The following is a 19,816-nucleotide window of genomic DNA, read 5'->3' as shown; positions in this document are numbered from 1 at the left end:
ACTTCAGTATTATGATAATTGTCTCCAGTAAATCCTGAAATGGCTAGTAAATAATTCTTTGGAGATCTTCATAGTTTCTCACACAAGTACTGTATCATCTGGTTTTTTCATGAGACAAATTTTATGAGTGCTGTATCTTGGATTTTAGTTTTTACATGTCATCTTCATAAAGGCTTGCATAATACAGTATATTTAATAATTCTTTCTTTTCTTTGCAGCGACAGTTTTCTTATCAACCTTGACGCCAAAATTTTACGTGGCTCTAACTGGAACGTCATCCCTTATATCAGGTCTGATTTTGGTGAGTGATTTTCTGTGCTTTTATTTGCATTAGAATTAGATTTCATGAATGCACCTCTGTATATGTAATTTGGCTGCTTCTTCTAAAGTTTGACAAAACTAGCACATAGGTATTTTTATGGAAATAGAAGCATTTTGATATTTCTTTGATTTTTGACAGTAGCTTGAAAGAGGTTGCTAGGTTGGGAGTAGTTAGATATGCAAGTGCTTGTGAGCTTTAGAGTGCAATTACTGATGTATCAGACTACAGTTTATATTACATGTCGTGGCTTTTCCATAAAATGATTCCTGAAGTCCTGGTAATTTTGTATTGGGAAACCTTCCAACTAATCCTTAGGTTTCAGACAGTATTATTAGATATATTTTTAATTGCTGCAAAAAGTAATCTTCAAGTCAGTGTTGACACCAAGTACAGTATTGTCCAATATTTATTAAGGTCAGGTACATTATTGTCGTATACTAAGAATAATTAAGTATAGCAGTATCATTTTGCAATACTTCTTTGTGTGTACGAGTTGGATCACTGAGTTGAACGTCATAATTCATTGACAACATCCCACAGTCATCCATCTTATTGTATATATAGATTTATAAATAGCATAAAACCTGAAGATGAGAGCAGCCAGATAAAAAGATGTAAATTACCATTGCTTGACAGATGCTGCTTTTATCATCTTGGTTTTGGTAGCCATTTATAAATGTAAAAAGGAAAAGGTCCCCTTGAAGTCTCAAGTCACACACATTGCAGGCTATGCCCATGTAGTTATTCACATTGAGAGGTTATGATGTCTGCCAAAGGCTGATTCTGAGAACAGATGAGTTGTCGATTTTATTGTGTGTAATAAGAATAGACCTTATTTGGATGATACTGTGTAAGTTAGTCACCACAGCAAGGTTTCCATTCTTGGATCAGATTATTCAGTTAGAGATGTGTGAGTGGTATGACAGGAAAAAATACCTTCGTTTTCTTGGCATATAGTTCCTGATTTCCATCTATTTCTGCTGTGTGCCTTGGAATAGTTATAAGCATATATGTATGCTGGGTGTATTTCTTCTGGATTTGGAAACAAATTTTTTGTCCTAAGCTTTTTTACTTTATTTTGAAAGCAGAGACTTGTGTGTTCTAGACCCCTCATCTTTGTGATATTGTCAACAAGTGATTGGCTGTAAAGATAAGTTCATTAATGAAGTTAAATAGTCAGAGTTGCAAAGCTCTGTGATATAACAGAGAACTTAAATAGTAGTAATTTGTATATAAAAGTTATTGTGTATGTAAGTCTGCTTATGTATTGCCAAAATGATTTCAGTTTAACCAAGAACATCAAGAAAAAAGGTAGAATGTTGAAGTCCCTTCATGGTTTCTCAGTCTACATAATTACATTTATTTGATATTTACAAGTGTCTGAGGAAAATTACCCCTTTGCATAAAATATTAATTGTCGTCCTACCAGTTTTTTATTCTTCTTTACTTTTATTGATAAATACAGTAACACATTCTGTGGTTTGCTTTAACGAGTGTTGTTTGTTAATCTTCTGAAAACAGGTGTGAAATCAAGTGAATTATGATATTCTTTCAGATATTTGAGTGGTGGTACTTCCGAAAATATGGAACCTCATTTATTGAGCAAGTATCCCTAAATCACCTGAGTCCGTGGATTGGGGGAGGTGAAAACAATGTTACAGAAAACTCAAACAGTAATTCCAATAACAATAATAATCAGCAAAGTGTTCCAGGTATGCCCTTGATATAGTAAATTTTAACTTTTCCTAAAATAAGATTGAAGCAAAATGTTTTCAATACTGCTATTACAGATATTTGCTGTTAAGCTTCTGAAAACTACATCCCTTGTATTATTTTGTTATTTGGACTTATAAAAAAGAGCTTTGTGCTCAGAATGTTGAGTTTTTATATCAATTACAGAATGCAAAGTATGGAGAAATCCACTCAATCTGTTTCGGGGGTCCGAGTATCAGCGGTTAACATGGTCAACAAAAAAGGAGCCACTCACGTATTATGACATGAATTTATCGGCACAAGATCACCAGACTTTCTTCACCTGTGAGGCAGATGCGGGAAAACCTGAATATGAAAGTTAGTGCTGAGGTTCAAATTTTGTAGAATTTTGAGAGAAATTTTGGAGGAATTTGGAAATTACTACTCAATATCAGTACATACAGTAATGAATTGTGTATGTTGAAAATACTTCATAGTATGAAAGGTAAGCAATTTTTGTTTGTATGTGTCCTAATGTAAATATTTGATTATAGTAATGCAGACGGCTTGGAGAGAAAGGAATCCAGAAGTTCGTATCAAGTCAGCAAGATCAGCTCTTGACCTAAATCCAGAATGTGCATCTGCATACATTTTACTAGCAGAAGAAGAATGCACATCAATAATTGAAGTTGAAAATATGTTGAAAACAGCTCTGAAACATGCTGAAACAAATTACAGAAAATCTAAAGTCACACAACATCAGAATAGTATCATGGAAGCATTACACAGTAAGTTTTTTCACATGTAATTTTATAATGAAAATTAAATAGAAAGAAAAGTGCAGTTTAATATGATGAAGGTCATTTGATTATAACAAGTTTCTGACTGGTTTATTATGAAAATAGAACTTTACATTTTAATTGGAAATTTCATTTTAGTAGCTTTTAGTACAGCATAAAGCATTACTTGTATTTATTTCTTTCCCATTTAACTTTCGAAAAGAATATAATGTAGTTTAGTTTATGATGAATCTACTAGTTTATTAGTGTTACCAAAAAATGATAAAAGCATTATTCAGAACTTTTTGATATAATAGTAGTTTCAGCATTATATGTAAAGTGATCATATGATCTTGCTTTGATGCTGTATATTTAATTTTTCCATTTTGTTTTATTGCAAAATAAAGGCTATCTTTAGAAAATTGCCCAGGTTAATAAAAGTAGAACTAACTTCAGCTTTCTTGTTTGAGTTAATATTTGTTGGATCCAGTATTAGATTTTAATATTTGATGGATGATTTTCAGTAATATTTGAACATGTTATCCTTGAAAAACCCAACCACCATATTTCCCTGTGTTCCCCAATTACTTGAGAAAATAATTATCAAAATTTTTTTGAACCCCTATCAGGTTTTTTGAGTACTGTGGGCTCAGCAGAAAATTTGTGATATAACTAAATGGTTTTTCCAACTTTGACTGCATTCTTGCCTGTTTCTTTGGGAGTGCATGTCAAGACCTTTTTCATGTCAAAATCATAGGTTTAATTGACGTTTTTAGCCATGAAGATCTTTACGGTTATTTTTTTTTGTGGTAAACTTTCCTTTTGTTGCTAATTCAATTCTGTTTTCATTCAGTAGCCATTGTTACATTTGACCTCTGATTTAATAGTCAACAAAAACGGTGCTGGGATAGAAGCTTGTAAATGTAGCATTTTAGTTGTTCATGCATTTTTTGGTTATAAAGAAATTTAATGAGACCACTGAGTCACATTTGAGGCTCACAGGGTGCTTCAAGTTTTAAATGCAAGCATATGGGAAAGGCATTAGGGTTGTTGGAGTTAGGTCATTCTGAAACTGGAATACTGGGAGAAAGTTTAGAATAATGAAAACAACTTGGTTTGTTTTTCAGGACGAGATACAAATGTATTTATATACATAAAGAGAAGGTTGGCAATGTGTGCACGCAAGCTAGGCAAAATGAAAGAAGCTGTTAAAATGTTTCGTGATGTAAGTATGCTGTTTGCAGCTTTTTAGGATTTATTAAGGTTATGGGGGATTGGATTATTATTTAATAGCATTGTTGGAAAAGTTTGTGTTTCTTGAATATATTTATCATGGGTTGTAACTGGGAAGATATACTGTACTTGTATGCCAGCTGTATTTTTATTTTCTTTAAGAATTTATCCTGAAAAGTTTAGCACATATTTGGGCATATTACCAGAGATTCTGAGGAAATTAATTCACTGAAGAAATTTGTTTTAGCATGAAGGTTTATAGGTATTCGGGAGGTCGTCTCTTGTCTTAGATTTGTACTGTAAGTGTTATACTATTACTTCACTCTTTTCAGTTATAGCAAACTGCCTGAGTGGCATTCTTTGTGAAAAAGATCTGCTTATAAGCTATAAATTATGTTATATATTTTCATCAGAGGAAACCAATACAATCAGGTTATTATCATGAGAAATTATGACGAGTAGGTGGGGTCGTCCTCCAGTCTTCTTGAGATACTGTATTAGGACTAGGGAAGCAAAGAAGAAGGAAAAAGTTTTAGAAAGGTGAATGCAATAAGAGTGTAATAAAAATGTTTAAGACAAGTCTGCAGATCCTCTGATTTTTTGGAATTTTAAGCCTAAATCTTCAGAAATGGCTTTTGAGAGCAGAGGCTGAACTGATTTTTATGAAAACAAAAAGAAGTAAACATGACACACATGGAAATAATAGTTGGGATATTATGAAGTGGAAGGCTTTCAGTTCCAGGGAAAGAATAAAATACTACAATTACAGTAATTGTCATCGGGAATATGAAAGAGACTTACTGATTAGTATTTACCTTTTCAACAGACAGGAGTCAAGGTAAACCCTTGATTTTTTGTATTACTTCTTGACAGCTGAATGTAATAAAATTTCAATGAAAGAGATATTTGGAAGAAATAGGTTAGTTGAAACATTTAGAGTAATGCATAATGATTCTAGGTAAAATTTTTACCTCCTTTATGTCATGGAACATGGGCATTGTTATGATACTTAATGTGAGATTTCTTGGGATATGGGTTCGGGCTTCTTTACCTTGTTAATTGATTTCTTCAGTTTCAAGAATTGTTATTGTTACAGTCTATCTTGTTACTACTGCATTTTGACTACAACAGTTTTATTTTTTCAGTTAACTAAAGAAGTTCCACCTATCATGAATGTTTTAAATCTTCATGAGAATCTCCTTGAAGCGTTACTGGAAGTAGGTGCGTATGCTGATGCACAAGCCGTCCTTGCAAAGTATGACGACATAGCGCTTCCAAAATCTGCAACTATATGTTATACAGCAGCGTTATTGAAAGCGAGAGCTGTAGCAGATAAGTAAGTCATGCATTCTTAATTTTTTTTTGCTAGGGATTTCATATTAATGGTCAACCTATTCATATTTACTGCTCTTGGGGTTTTTGGGAACCCCTCTTATGTGTGAATAGATTTATTTTTGTTGAGGGTGTTGTCAGCAATGAATGGAGGAATTATTTGATATAAATAAAAAGTACCATATGCACTGAATGTGAGTGCCTGTGTGTGTTTGCTGAAGAAGTATGACCCAGAAGAGTCAGCCTTCAAAAATCTTGAATTCAGTGATGCTTTGCAGGCACAGAAACTCTTTAGCAGTTATCTTTAGTTTTTATCACAAACCATTTGCTGACTCACCCATTCATGGATTTCTCTGTGGAACATATATATATATATACATTATTCGCTGAAAATTCGCCCATTCACAGTATTTTTCACTGAGAAATATTCATAATACAAAAGCAATATGAGAATATATTTATACAATATTAGCTGGGGATACAGTGGTAAAGCTTAACATTTTAAAGATCCTGGAAAAAATACATTCGTTAAAAGGATGTTTGTATAGTGCGATACAGGTATTAATATGTGAAATATAGAGCACAATATAATGCAGGCTAGCTACTATATATGCATACAATATACCTGGTAGTGTAGGTGTTAATTCTTGTTTTTTATTCAATTCTTTGTATTGAATTACTTAAGCCACTGCATGAACCTCAGAATTAGTTGAAATTAATAATTACTAGACCGTATGTATGGAATATACTTTATGGTGTGTAGTCTAGGCTATATTCGAGATGCTTTTTTCCAACAAACAGTTGGTTTTTGGAACCTAACCCCATCGTAAGTAGGATAATACCTGTGTGAGTATTTTAGTTTGTATTTCTGTGTTTTGAACCATCAAAACAGGCAGCACAGGCAGTTTTGAAGCTTTGGCAGTATTCAGAGATTTTAGCTGTTCGCAGGGGCTGTGGTATGCATCCCCTGCTAATACACGGGGGGTTTACTGTACAGTATGTTAGAGGGATTGCTGTTCATGTGATTTGGTTGTAGTAGAGCAATTTGCAATACTACTGTATATCATTTTTATGAAAAATGCATATTGTTTTTGTTGAGTGCAAAGCAGTTTATTTCCATTTGCAGATTCTCACCTGATATAGCAAGTAAACGTGGTCTAACAGCTGCAGAAATGGCTGCTGTGGAAGCAATACATCGAGCAGTAGAGTTTAATCCACATGTTCCAAAGGTTTGTATAATTATATACATATATAGTATTTATTGTTCATTTCATCTTTCGGCATCAATAACCTACATGTGATGCCATTTTTAATAGCCAAAAATCAGTCGATCAATATTTCTTTCTGTAGTGGCACTGCTGTTTCGTATAGGAAAGACCCCCCTTTTTTTTTAATGGTTTTCAAAATTATTCAAGCTCATCACAAAATGGTTCCAAAAGAATATTTTTGAACAATTTCTATTTATATTGGCCCATGTTTAGTCTTCCCTAAGAGGAATTTAAATGTTCAGATACAGCACTGTATATTATTACATTAGTATGGATACATCTTGTTTGTCAGTATTAGAATACCTCATGTTTTTCTGTGTAATTGTAACCATACTTCTTAATCTATTTGATGCACTAGGCTGTTAAATGTACATGCGACAGACTTTGTTTATAACACGATATCATCTGCGTATACTAGCTCCCTTGTGACTCCTTTTCTGCAGATGGTTCTATGCTGATCCTTAGAACACCAGTGTTTATCTCAAGTCCTTTTAGTATGGCATGCTACTGCTTTCACTCTACAGTACAATTCTTGTTGTAATACAGAACCATTACTTGCTAGATAAGTCTTTCCATTGGTCTTTACATTTGTAATGCTCATTAAATAGCATTTCTGAGTACTTGGTTAAATGCTTTCTCATGGTCCACAAATACGTGGTTAAGTGTATTCCAGTTTGCATAGTGTTTCTCTAATTACCTTATTATAAAGATCCCTCTGTGGTCAATTTTCCTGGTCCTGGTAAGAAGCCAAACTGAAATTTGCAATTTTCAAAAAATAATTTCTAAATTTGTTCGTAAACTTTTGCATTATTTCATACCATGCTACAACAGTCTTTTCTATTATACTTTTCGTGACAAACCCATTATTCATAATAGACCAAATTCATGGTCAGCAAAGTTCCCGAGAAACTTTGTCCCTGTGAATTAAGTGGCAATAGAAGGTAAGCACTTATGGGCAGTTGTCTGCATGTGCTCTTCATGTCTCTGGGTGCTTAGCAGTGAGTACTGTACTTACTTTAGTGTACGTTCATTACTGAATTCACAACTCACAAGTTTTCCTTAGACTTTTAAGATGTTTTGCAGATTACTTACAGTTATTGACTAGTTTGCTATTTTCCTAAAATAGCACCTGGTTGGTTCAATTTTGATAAGTTTAGCCGTTTTTATGATTAATTTACGAACATGATTTTGATGTTAATTCAGTTTAATTGGTAGGCACATATCACAACTGTATTCATAAGTTATATTAGAGATGTGATTCAGGTAGTCAGACTTACTATTCAAACCGTGTGATGGCAGTAGAACAATAATCCCTACTTTGGTTTCATTTACTCATTGTGCTGCCTTACAGGATGTAGACTTTTTGAGTTATCTCCCTTTTCATCTTGTGTAATTTCAAAACTCGCAGAATCAGTCTGACATATTAGGGTGTCTGTTGCACTAACACAACATTAACTCTTGCTTATTAAAATTCTAGGAGCTTGTACTCAGATTGCTGATTTCAATCGGCCATTCTTTTTGTTTTGTACATCTTAATCTTTCCTGCCTAAGTTATGGTTTGGGCCATTATGCATAATGTGTTTGTTGTGAAAGAAATTATATTTTTTTTAACAAAATGGATTTTTTCATATAAACCCATTACAACACTTGAGGTATGGAGTTCCTACCTCTTAATCCCCTTATCTTACAACTGTTAGTCAGACAACACAAAAATTGATTAGCTGCTGGATGTTGGGCATCCAGGAACCTGACAGGTACATGCTCACCCCAACCTTCCTACTACAGTTTTCTTTGCTGAAAGTGAGTGTGAATTTGGGCTGTTGTAAGTAATGAGTATGCACGAGTTAATTATACATGTACTATCTTTTAAAAAATGGACATTTAAAAGGAATAAAAGATCTCTGATAGAAGTAGAATGGCTTCAGTATGTTGACATTCTGCAAAATACTAGTCAAACTAAGATGTTAGTGGCTTTTTCTTTGGAAAGAGTCTTGATGGAAGAGGGCCATATATGAAATTTGATGGTGTAAATCAAAGATGCTAATGGGTGGAAAAAGAAAAGCGCAGCTTGGAGCAGTTTTGTAAGTACAGACGGTCAGAAAGGAAAATTGTTCCAGTTATAGTAAGAGAAATAGTCAAGCAGCTTGCATTAGTATTATGTATAGATACAGGAACTCACTAACAGTAGCATTTTGGCAGTATTAAAAGATATATGACTAGTAATACTCAGATAGTATGAATTTTAATCTGTCTTCCCCAAAATAACACATCTGGCCAAGTTAATTAACTTGGTATATTACTTATTATTCAGTGATTACATATAAAATTTCTAATTTTAATTTTCTCCCGAGTCATTTGACTTTATTATTTCCTTCTTTTTTGAACAATTGCTAGATATTCCCAGCTTTTTGTGCAAATTTTTGATCTTGTGTTTAGCCTCCCTCCTCTGGTTTCCAGTTTTCTACGTAGGTTAGAACTTTAGCACCTCCACCTATGCTTTAATCTTACATTTCCCCTCCCCTTTTTTTTTTAGGGTCTGGATGTTCTAGTTCATAGATGGGGCTTTCTACCCTCCATTTTTCCTTTTCTGTCTGTGCCCACTAAACAATCTTGACTCATGATTTCTATTTTTTTTTTCAGTATCTTTTGGAGATGAAACCTCTTATCCTTCCACCAGAACACATTCTCAAGCGAGGTGATTCAGAAGCCATCGCATATGCATTTTTTCATTTACCCCACTGGAAAAGGGTAAGAGATTTACTTAAAGATTTTATTGACGAGTATTTTATTGATAAACAAGTTTTTATTTTCTTATGTTTGAACTGGGAATTTTCAAATTATCAGTGGAAATGTTACTGATAGCCATCCACATGTAGTTGTAGAATAACTAATGTTGTGAAGTATGTGAAAATTTTTAGTAGTACTGTTTGAATATAATAACAAGTGCCTTCCTTGTAAGAGCTGGAAACATTTTCATGGTGTAGTTTGTGGATGTCACTGGTGTCTGATTGATGATGGGGCTGGGTGACACATTGCATTTTATGCTGCAGATCTGATGGGTTACCAGTGCCTTGTGCATTTTTTTTGTTTTTGTTTGCTGTACTTTGTTCCATTCATTTCATTACCTAGGATAGTAAGTAAATTCAGATATATTTTTACTCTTAATGATGATTACTTTTAGTGTTGTAGTAATTAGTGTATGATGTTATTAAATATGTGATGCATATTGTAAATGAGTAAACATCCCATGAAACAAGCCTAAGGCCAATAACATGCAAATCAAGATTCCACAGAACAGAATTCCAGGTGAAAAAAGGGAAGGCAAAGAGAAGAAAATAAAGTACAAGAAATAGATAAATATGGAATTTAATTTTTTGAATATATAATATTTTTGTCTTGTTTTTGGGTCGTATTTTATTATGAATTATTACTATTTTGACTGCTGTAGAGTCAAAGTGGCTTAGAAAGGAAAATTAACTTTTCACTCAAGATTGATGATTAACTGTATCTTGCATTATTTCTATTTTTCTTTGCTTGGTGTATTTTGTTTTGAATGGAAATCTCATTATTATACTTCCTTGTCAACATTTAAAAATTACAAATAATTATTTAACCATGTTGGTGAGGATAATTGTAATCCAGGATTTTTAGTTACACCAACAGTTTGGATTTTTGTAGTCAAGAAATAAAGAATCTAACCCTTAGAGGCCAGGCTGAATATATATTATAATACATCAAGACCAGGCAAACTTTGAGGTCGGGCAATTAAAAAAAAAAAACTGTGAAGCAGATGATATGCAAATGTACATGGTATAAAAAAATTCTAAACAATTTTTTGTACCCTCCACAGGAAGTTGAAAAAGAACATTTCCAACCCTGACACTTATAAAAATACGCTAATTTTAGTGCATTGTGCATGTCCTTTCTGATAATTTTTTTAAATTTTATTTTGTAAAGTTACAATTACAGCTCACATGATATCATAACAGATAAGAACTAAAATAAGCAACAATCCCTGAGTACTGTATGTTAATGGTAAAATATTTACAAGATGCACTGGAATGGGGAGATGTAGCACCATTTAGTGAGATATGAATGTTCTTTCTAATATTTTTTTGTACTTAACTCAGCAAAATTAAAAATATAGCTGACATACTACAGGTTGACCATCACTAATCCGGCATCACTGGGACCTGGAGGGTGCCGGATTAGCCATTTTGCTGGATTAGCCATTTATTAGGCTAGAATACATGAAACCCAGTGGCTAAGCACCTCATCTTAGAATTAAAATATCCCATAAATCAGTACAAGTTGGATAATAAAGAAAAGACAGTTATCAAATACAGGTAGTGCTCGAGTTACGATATTTCGAGTTTACGATTATGATGGGGTTAGCAATTAATACCGGTACGAAAATATTTAGGAAATATTTTTAGAATTCGCGCAGGTGCAGGCAGCAGGTACAGTCAGGCAGCAAGAGAGACCAACTTACAATAGAAAAACTTCTTTTCCTCCATCTCTTTATTCCATCTGCTAGTTAAAAAAGTAATAGAGAATGATAAAAGTATTGTTAGTAACGTTATACTCTTGCAAAAATGCGTACAGCCATAAACAACCGAACAGGAAACTGTTGTTTTGCTAATAATCATATTGGATAACAACTGTTTTGCTTGTATTTCAACCATCGTACGGTAATACAAAATTACCGTAGTTATGTTACAAATGACGTTAAGTACTATACAATAGGACTGATATATTTTTTACACTATACCCTTATTCGCTTTGGAGAAAAGATCGGCAGGGAAATATACTGCTACAGTAACTTAAAGCTGTAAGTTGTAGCTGGAGCTGAGAAAACATTGTTCAAGCTGCTAATGACTATAAATTATCGTGCATCGGCAACATGGATGAAACTTGACCGTAAATAAAACTGGAGAGAATGTATTTTAATCAAAACTACTGGGCATGAAAGAATACAAATTACTGCTGTTTTCATGCAGATAAAAGATAAATACGTAAAGCTCGTATTATGATGAAATCAAGAGAAAATAGCGAACGGAATCTTGATTTTTTTTTTACACAAAACAAACATGCCCCAAAAAGGCCAGCCCCGTGATTCCGAACGTCATATATTATGAAAAAATAGCTAAATTAATTTCACAACAAAACGTATTTAAGTTATATTTCGACTTAAAACGCCATTATAACGAAAAATATCCGTGTCCCAAATAAATAAAGTATCCATATTCATTTACGCTAACTAGAAGCAAGAAAAGCGCTTTGAACTTAGTTAAATGCAGCGAAATAAACACTGCGATACCGATTCCCAAAACAAAACATTGATCGCAATTTATAATACAATTGGAAACAATGTAGTAAAGCATAACTTTTTAAAAGATCCATGAAAAAGATGCACATTTGTTATGTTGATGTTTGTATAATACTGTTAATTTGCGAATAGAGTTCAGTATAATGTAGGCTAGGCTACCAGTTTGTTGATGCAGCACACTGCGCCACCAAATCAAAGCGGCTGGCGAGCGAGTTAGCGCAGCGACCCAGGAAATTTGAAAATTAGTGTGGAAACATTGGAAATTGCTCTAGCCGAAATTTGTGCCGGATTACTGATTGTTCCGGACTACTGATTGCCTGATTAGTGATGGTCAACCTGTATCGTAAAAGATAAGAACTAAAACCAACAGCACTCTCATGAGTATCTTTATGGGCAAATATATACAAGATTTACTGGGATGGGGAGAGATAGTACGTTCCCCCCATGAAATCTCAAGTCACACTAATCTCACTGTATCCTGATCTGAGGAGTGAGTGTTGCCATATAATCATTTATGGCCCATTCGAGTGGTAAGAATGTTTTTGTGCAAAATTTGTTCAAATATTATGGCACAAAATAACAGTAAATATATGAGCAGAACCAGAGTTTTTCATATGCTGTTATTGGGGATCAAAAGAGCACTACCATTCCTTAAGGGTTAAAAACAAGATTTCCCATTTTTATATAGTAATTCTTACTGTTACATGGTGCATCAGGTGTTTGAAGTCTTGAAATAACAGTGATAATGGTAGTAATAATGTTTAATAAAGAAAATGGTAGTTTTTATAATCATCATTAAGATTAGATTTTTATCAATGTTCTCCATTAACACTGTCATTGATTGTGATTTACAGGTTGAAGGTGCTCTGAATCTTTTACATTGTACCTGGGAAGGAACATTCCGAATCATTCCATATCCTTTGGAGAAAGGCCACCTATTTTATCCATACCCTACATGTACTGAATGTGCAGACAGAGAACTGTTACCATGTAAGCTTTCATGTGTGATTTCATATAGTATCAATCAGGCCTAGTTCAGATAAGTGTACTGTAGGCCAGCCTGTGAGAGTTAATTACCTTAACTATAACTACTACTGCTACAAATAATAATAATAATAATAGACTAACTACAGTAAGAGGTACTGCTTAGCATACCTTGCATGTCACACTTTAGGCACCATTGCTCCTTTGGCCTTCATCTGTATTGCTTTTTGCCTTTTACTCATCATCTGTACCTTTTGGGCCAACCCTACCTAGCTGTCTAAATTCTTTAACTTTGTATTGCTCCGGTTTTCATCTCTTAATTAAGAGCAAATTCTTCAGATGACCCTATGAAAGTGTAAAATTGTGACAATTGTCTCATTAAACCACCTTATTCCAGTAATATTAATACTGTAAGTTATTATTACCATTATTATTAATACTGTAAGTTATTATTATTATTGTTATTACTATTATTATTAATACTGTATGGTTATTTTTATTATTATTACTGACCATAAATTCTTGTTCCAATGAAATTTAATCATATCAGGCTTGATGTAACTTCTCTTTTGATTCAAGTTAAATGATTAATGTATCAGGTTTTATGAACACCAAAGGTTTCAGGTATAGATGGACTTAGTTTTTAGGTATGATGAAAGATTTAGAAAATTCTTTTTAGTACAAGCAGGAAGAATTTGAATGCTTTCCTTATATTTTTAGAAGTACTTTTAATGTTAAAAATTCATATAACTGGTTTTCAAACTTTATCATTATTCTGTCCATCTGCACTAAGCTGTGAATTTGCAGTACACTATAATCTGGCAACTCTTCTTGTAAGGGTTTAAAAAGGATTGGTGGCATTTATACAAGCATTGCCAACCTCATCATTCTATTGGAAAATGTAATGAGAAAAAGGAAGCTATATGAGGGTTAGATTGAAAAATGTTATTGTAAAAGTAACCAATCATGATTGTTAAAAAAGCAGTATTCAGTGGTTGTTTAAATTATTTCTTTAGTCATAATCATGATTGTTACAAAAGCAGTATCCAGTGGTTATTGTTTAAATTATTTTTTAATCATAATGATGAGAAACTTGGCATAAACATTGCCACAATTTTGATTACGTATTTCTGGTCAGGTATTTGTATTTAATAAGTTGTTTCTGTCATTAAGGAGCATAAACCCTTTTTCATCAAGAGTGGCCAAATTTCCTCACCAAGAGTCCATCATATTCAGAGGAGATTGTTTACAATGTTTCAGAATCTCCCAAATTCAGTTTTAAATGTTTTAGCTTTCCAAGATTTTTCTCAGAAGAAAGCTAAAATGAAAAAATAAACTTGCTTGTCACTACATTTCCTAATTTTAGAAATAAAAAATTGATAAAAACCCTAAAACTGTACCTATGTTGTATGTTGATTATTTATAACTAGGCCTGCAACAGACTTGCAGAAGTAGCATTGAAAGTATGAAGTATGATTTTGTTGTATGTTCAGTTTCATACAGATGGAAGTCTAGGTCAGGATAACTGAAAGATAATTACATTATTGTGCACTTTGTTAATAATAATACAGCTACATATCAGTTACTGTTTTATGAATAAAGTTTAATGATAACACTAGCTCTAATATTATAAAGTGCTTATTTTTATTAAGTTCTTTAACTTTGAGAGCTTGTGGTACAGAATATGTAGTAACTTACTTATAAGAAGCTTTTATTTATTATTTACAGCTTTGGGTTTATAACGTCTTAAATTTTGCCTCAACAGCTTTCCATGAGGTTTCAGTATACCCCAAGAAAGAGTTGCCATTCTTCATTGTTTTTACAGCAGGGCTGTGTTCTTTTACTGCATTATTAGCGCTTCTCACACACCAGTATCCAGAACCAATGGGTGCTTTAGCGAAGACAGTAAGTTTTTATCCTGTGAAGGTTATGCTAATGTGTGTTGGTTTAACTAGTTTAAAAAGTGATAGTATATGTGTTTTTGTATCATCTTTTCTCTATGAAGTTAACTGTGAAATTATTTTTTTCACCCTCCTCTGTCCTTTGTGCTTTCTCTCTGAACTCCATCAGGTCTAGGTCTTCATCTGTTCCATTTTTCATAATCCCTCATGCTTTCCATGCTGTCTGTTATCCATTTGAAAATTTGGAATAGTTATTTTTTCGCTCATTGAGCAAGATGTGATATATGACATAAAATTTTAATAGTCGGCTAACCACACTACTGTGAAACCATAAATGACCATTATTAAAATTAAAAGTATTGAGTTCTTTTGGAAAAGAAATCCTTATGTAAATAATGCTTAATTTATGATGTCTGTGTTCAGGATGTTATAATTTATTTTGCAGCTTTTGAGTTGGTGGTATGTACCAATACAATACATCTTGGAGAAACTAGAAGCCGTTTTACCTTCAAATCTTCTTCATCACCTATCCAGGATTTGACCACATCACCGGTATATATTTATTTGCTTTTCAGTGTTCCATTCATAGAATACCTTGTGCATGTTAGAACACTATTTATTAATTGGTTATAAGGTTAAATGTAAGAAAGTAAAGGTTGCATTATGCTGTTAGTTATGGTGTAGTTTTTGTATTGTTCAAAATAGTATCTGTATGGTGTGTTGTACTAAAGTTGATCATAAAATTATGAGTAATAAAAGGAAGATATTTTACCAGATCCCCTTACTAAATTATCTTCACCCTACTATCAACTTAAATTTTGTTATGCATATCATTCCATAACGGAAGAGCTTAAAATTAACTGTACTTTACAGTACAGTATCCACAACTGGGAGACCTAGAATAAAAATTTATTGTATTCACAACTCATAGCTTGAGATTCAGTGAGAGAATTTCCAGTTATGAACTGCACAGTTAAGATCCTAGGTGTTAAAGTGAACGAGTAGGTACCATTTTATACATTTAGAACGTGCAGATTTTTCATCAATGATTGCAGAAACTCCTCTCCTATAATTTGTAGTGCTCTTGGGGATCATTATGGCATGTTTTCTTACAAATTACACAAGCTACTACAGTATTATATATGTTTACTAAGACAATATGCATAGTGAAGCAAGTTACTAAATGTCAGTTACATTAATGAAAGTTTAGGAGATGCAGATATTTGAAAAGTAAATCATTTTATTTCTTTGTCATCTCAGTAAAAGCATAGTAACATTAGTCAGTTAATTTATTTCATTAGGAATATGTGATTTGGTTAAGGTAGTTAAATTCATCTTTCCCCATCTGGGTAACACTCAGTTCAGTAGGGTATTTATTTCAGTTTTGGGCTGTATATTTTCTGTCCAAATGTGAAACAAAGCTGTGTAGAATAGATGGAATCTTGTTTAACACAATTTTTTTTTTTTTTGTATGAAACTGGTTGGAAGATTGTTAAACCTCTTGAAATGGTGATGTTGATGAGTATGGTGTACAGATATAAAAGTAAAGGATCAGAATAAAAGCAACAAAATCTTTTTATTTGCTCTGTTACTTCATGAAAAATACACAGTGTTTATTCACAGTTACATTACATGTAGGGAATCTAGTTCATCATTAATATATTACTCTCTTTCCAGAGCTGTATTCTTCTTTGCTGGGAACAAAGCCTCTCTTCAAGACTTCACAATGTCCACTTCTTAGTTTGCGTGTTTTCTTTCTTTATGTATATTGAATAGACTAAAGTATAAACTTGGGCTCAGGATACTTATCTTGTCACGTTGGTGTTGTGATCTAGGTTACAGAGCCATTATGAGTACTTAAAAACTATAATGGATATTTTAAAAAGTACATGGTAGTTGCACCTGAATAAAATTTCAAAGTATGGTTTTTAAAGCCCAGTATTTGCGGAGGTGTAAAAAAGGTATGGAATTACTTACAGTGCATCTTGAAATTATGATTTTCCCTTTATATGGTACCCACTTAAAATTTAAAATATGTATATAATTATTTTAACAAATCAAGAACACTGTTCATATGAAGTACAAACTTACTACAGTTTACTTTTGCTATGATATCTGGTTCAAGGTGGTAGACCAATAGCTGAATTGATGCAAAAGTGGATGAAACTATTTATATGTAGTGTGCAGGTTATTTGGAGATAATATTAAGAAGAATAGGAGGTTTCTTAATGTTCATAATCTTTCAAACATGATATTGTCAAGTTAACTTGAAACTTGTCCTGGTCTGAGTCAAAGAGGAATAGCCCCATGACAAGTTATCCTGGAGAATTGTGGTCAGGAAGATCTGGTCAGCAATAATACGATTGAGTTACCTCATTCATCTCCAGTTTTCATGGTCATAGACACATTGGAGGTGGCCTGGAGCTGTGAAGCTGATATAAACAAGACAGCTATGGTGGTGCTACCCTGAAGGATTTCATGGAGAAGCATAAATGGAATCATTTAAAATATATCTAGATAACTTTATTCTTGCTGGGATACACACAAAATGTTAGTAAAGGCACTTAAGAAAGCTGCCTGTGGACAAGGACAGACAAGGAATGATTTACATGGTTAGAGAGTTTACAGGCATTTTGTATTCAGTAAACTTAAGACACATGGATGTTTCATGAAGCTGTTACCCAGTCAGACAGATTTGACCAGTCAAAAACCAGTTACAGACACTGGAACCGTGATGAGCTGCATACATTTCATGTATGTGTGATCTACATACTCTAGCCTTGAATGCGGCTGAAAACAACTGATTGTTTGGTTGGGAGATGCAGACATGATAGACAAAGTCTTACCAGTTGCCACTGATAATGTTTTTGATCCAGCTAAAGCTGAATTATACCAGATGTGGTTTTTCATCCCATGCTGACTAGAGATATGAATAACATAAGGTCTTAATCAGTGTTCCCATTTTATCTGTGAACAAAACTTCCTAGGTAATGCAAAACTTTTCCAAACTAAAGGAGATAAAGGACTTTACTGGGCAGGTGTACATAGCTTTAATGTACAGTGAATTAAGACAATGTTCAGCAGTTCTTGATAACAGCCAGGAAAGGAGACCTTAATTCTCCTTGAACTGCAGGGGTTTAAAAAGGCATAGAACTGGTCAAGCAGTCAGGAGATTGTTAGGATATATGAACAACAAACCAGGAAGGAAAAGCACATCATAATTAGGTACATCCAGTTGGAGAGGAGAGAGAACCCTTTGTTCTGCTGACAGTTAAATTTAGAGTTAGTTATAAATAATTTGTTTAACCAGACCTCTGAATAAACAAATTATTTATAACTAACTCTAAATTTAACTGTCAGCAGAACAAAGGGTTCTCTCTCCTCTATTAGCTCGAATAATATGGGCAGCATCAAGAAGTAGAAAATATTCTTCAGGCCAACTACTACCCAGGTTTGAGCCAGTATTTTCTGTGGAAGGCAAGATGGAGTAATTAGTTCACAGCCACCTTTCATGACAATTTAATATTCTTTTTTGGATACAACAATACAGGATCATCTATAAGGACTTAGTATCATCCTGTTGCCTGACCACTTATCCAGGAAAACCTTCATATGCCTGAAATGTCGTATAGCCATGGGAAAACTTTTCTCCATCAGAAGAAATGGAGAGGGGAAGACTGCATTACCTGCTTAAGTTATCCTGGTAGGATCTGGATTTTGAGTGATCACTGAATAGGACGTTAAACAAGTCTTTCTTTAGTAGTTTCTTTTTTTAATTACGGCACTATCATGAATATATCATAGCATCTACACTTCATCTGATTAATGATGTGTCAACTTTGGCTGCTCTTTTGAGCTTGAATTTGTCTATTCCATGTAGAGACACAATCCCCTAAGGACAGTGTGTTTGGAAGTACAGCGGTTCTAGTTGTTGGAACATGGACAACAACATACTCTCTGCTCTCAAGAGATACAGGGAATTCTGAAAACATTGAAGATGCAGAATATGAAATGACTTTAATAGACTTTCATCAGTATACTTTTGACCAGCATGAATTCCAGAAAGCTAAAGCTATTGGTGCTTTGGACATAGAGTTGCCAATATGAACCATGAGGTGCATCAGAGGAACCCAAGGGCAGTTTAACTATAGATGGTTCTCTTGTACCCATGATAATCAAGGATGTCAACTAGTGACTTAAAGGAGTTCCCTCATGAAGATTTAGTGTGTAAGTTAGACTAAAATTGATGCCGGTTTCAAACTTGAGAATCTTTTCATTATTATTTTGGGGCTTACAAGACATGTAAGAGCCAAAGAATAATGCTTTGAGTCTTTGGCCTTAAATTCATCTTAGGTTTGTGGTTTGATTGCAAGGACTGTTTGCTTGCATAGATAAGTGGATGCCTGACTAATTGTAGCATCCTCTTTCAGCAGTTGTATCTATCTTTGTTAAGACACTCAGTTGTACAGACAGACACCTTAACGTATTCTTCAGGATCATTGACAGGAATGTTAATATCCATTTGATTCCTGGACTAGGTCAACTGATTTCCACATATTGGAGTATTTATTGAAGGTGTACATGGTGTGGACTTTTTTTTTTTTTTTTTTTTTTTTTTTTTTTTTTTTAGGCACTCAGAATATTTTAGGTAGCACATTCCCAAGAGGCTTGCATCAGCTGAAGGGATAGATAGATTGTTTACATTGGCAAATATCTGAAATTGCCATGTTTTTTTGCAGTTATGTTAATTTTAACCAATTCTCAATATGGCTCACACCCATACGGCAGCCTTTTGTCAGCAGTTCGGTTTTATGATTCTCTTAAGATTTCTCATCTGAAATTTATACAATGATCAGGCAGAAAGTTAGTTATAAATGATTTGTTTAACCAGACCTCTGAACTCTTTTAGGGTTCTTCTCGTGCTGAGTGTAGAATTGTGTGTGAAAGCAACCAGCATAGATTTCTTTCCAAATGTG

The 19,816-nt window shown here is 33.6% G+C and overlaps 1 protein-coding gene across 5 annotated transcripts in view; it reads left to right on the top strand.

The window, feature by feature from the left end:
- Positions 1-18,027, top strand: part of LOC136847808 (protein ST7 homolog) — a 56,187-nt gene extending 38,160 nt beyond the window's left edge. For 4 of the 5 annotated variants that reach the window (XM_067119733.1, XM_067119730.1, XM_067119731.1 and 1 more), the window contains 12 exons: positions 219-301; positions 1,878-2,034; positions 2,222-2,392; positions 2,569-2,802; positions 3,921-4,018; positions 5,172-5,362; positions 6,485-6,587; positions 9,267-9,374; positions 12,810-12,945; positions 14,705-14,844; positions 15,286-15,392; positions 16,518-16,821. In XM_067119733.1, coding sequence (XP_066975834.1) covers positions 219-301; positions 1,878-2,034; positions 2,222-2,392; positions 2,569-2,802; positions 3,921-4,018; positions 5,172-5,362; positions 6,485-6,587; positions 9,267-9,374; positions 12,810-12,945; positions 14,705-14,844; positions 15,286-15,381 — 1,517 coding nt within the window. In that variant the 3' untranslated portion in view covers positions 15,382-15,392; positions 16,518-16,821. Of the gene's footprint in view, positions 1-218; positions 302-1,877; positions 2,035-2,221; positions 2,393-2,568; positions 2,803-3,920; positions 4,019-5,171; positions 5,363-6,484; positions 6,588-9,266; positions 9,375-12,809; positions 12,946-14,704; positions 14,845-15,285; positions 15,393-16,517 lie in introns of all 5 variants that reach the window. The other variant, XM_067119732.1, reaches the window with a different exon arrangement.
- The last annotated feature ends 1,789 nt before the right edge of the window (positions 18,028-19,816 follow it).

Source organism: Macrobrachium rosenbergii, chromosome 17 (genome assembly GCF_040412425.1).
Source record: "Macrobrachium rosenbergii isolate ZJJX-2024 chromosome 17, ASM4041242v1, whole genome shotgun sequence".
Lineage (NCBI taxonomy): Eukaryota > Metazoa > Arthropoda > Malacostraca > Decapoda > Palaemonidae > Macrobrachium > Macrobrachium rosenbergii.
This window is presented reverse-complemented; position numbering and strand designations above follow the sequence as displayed.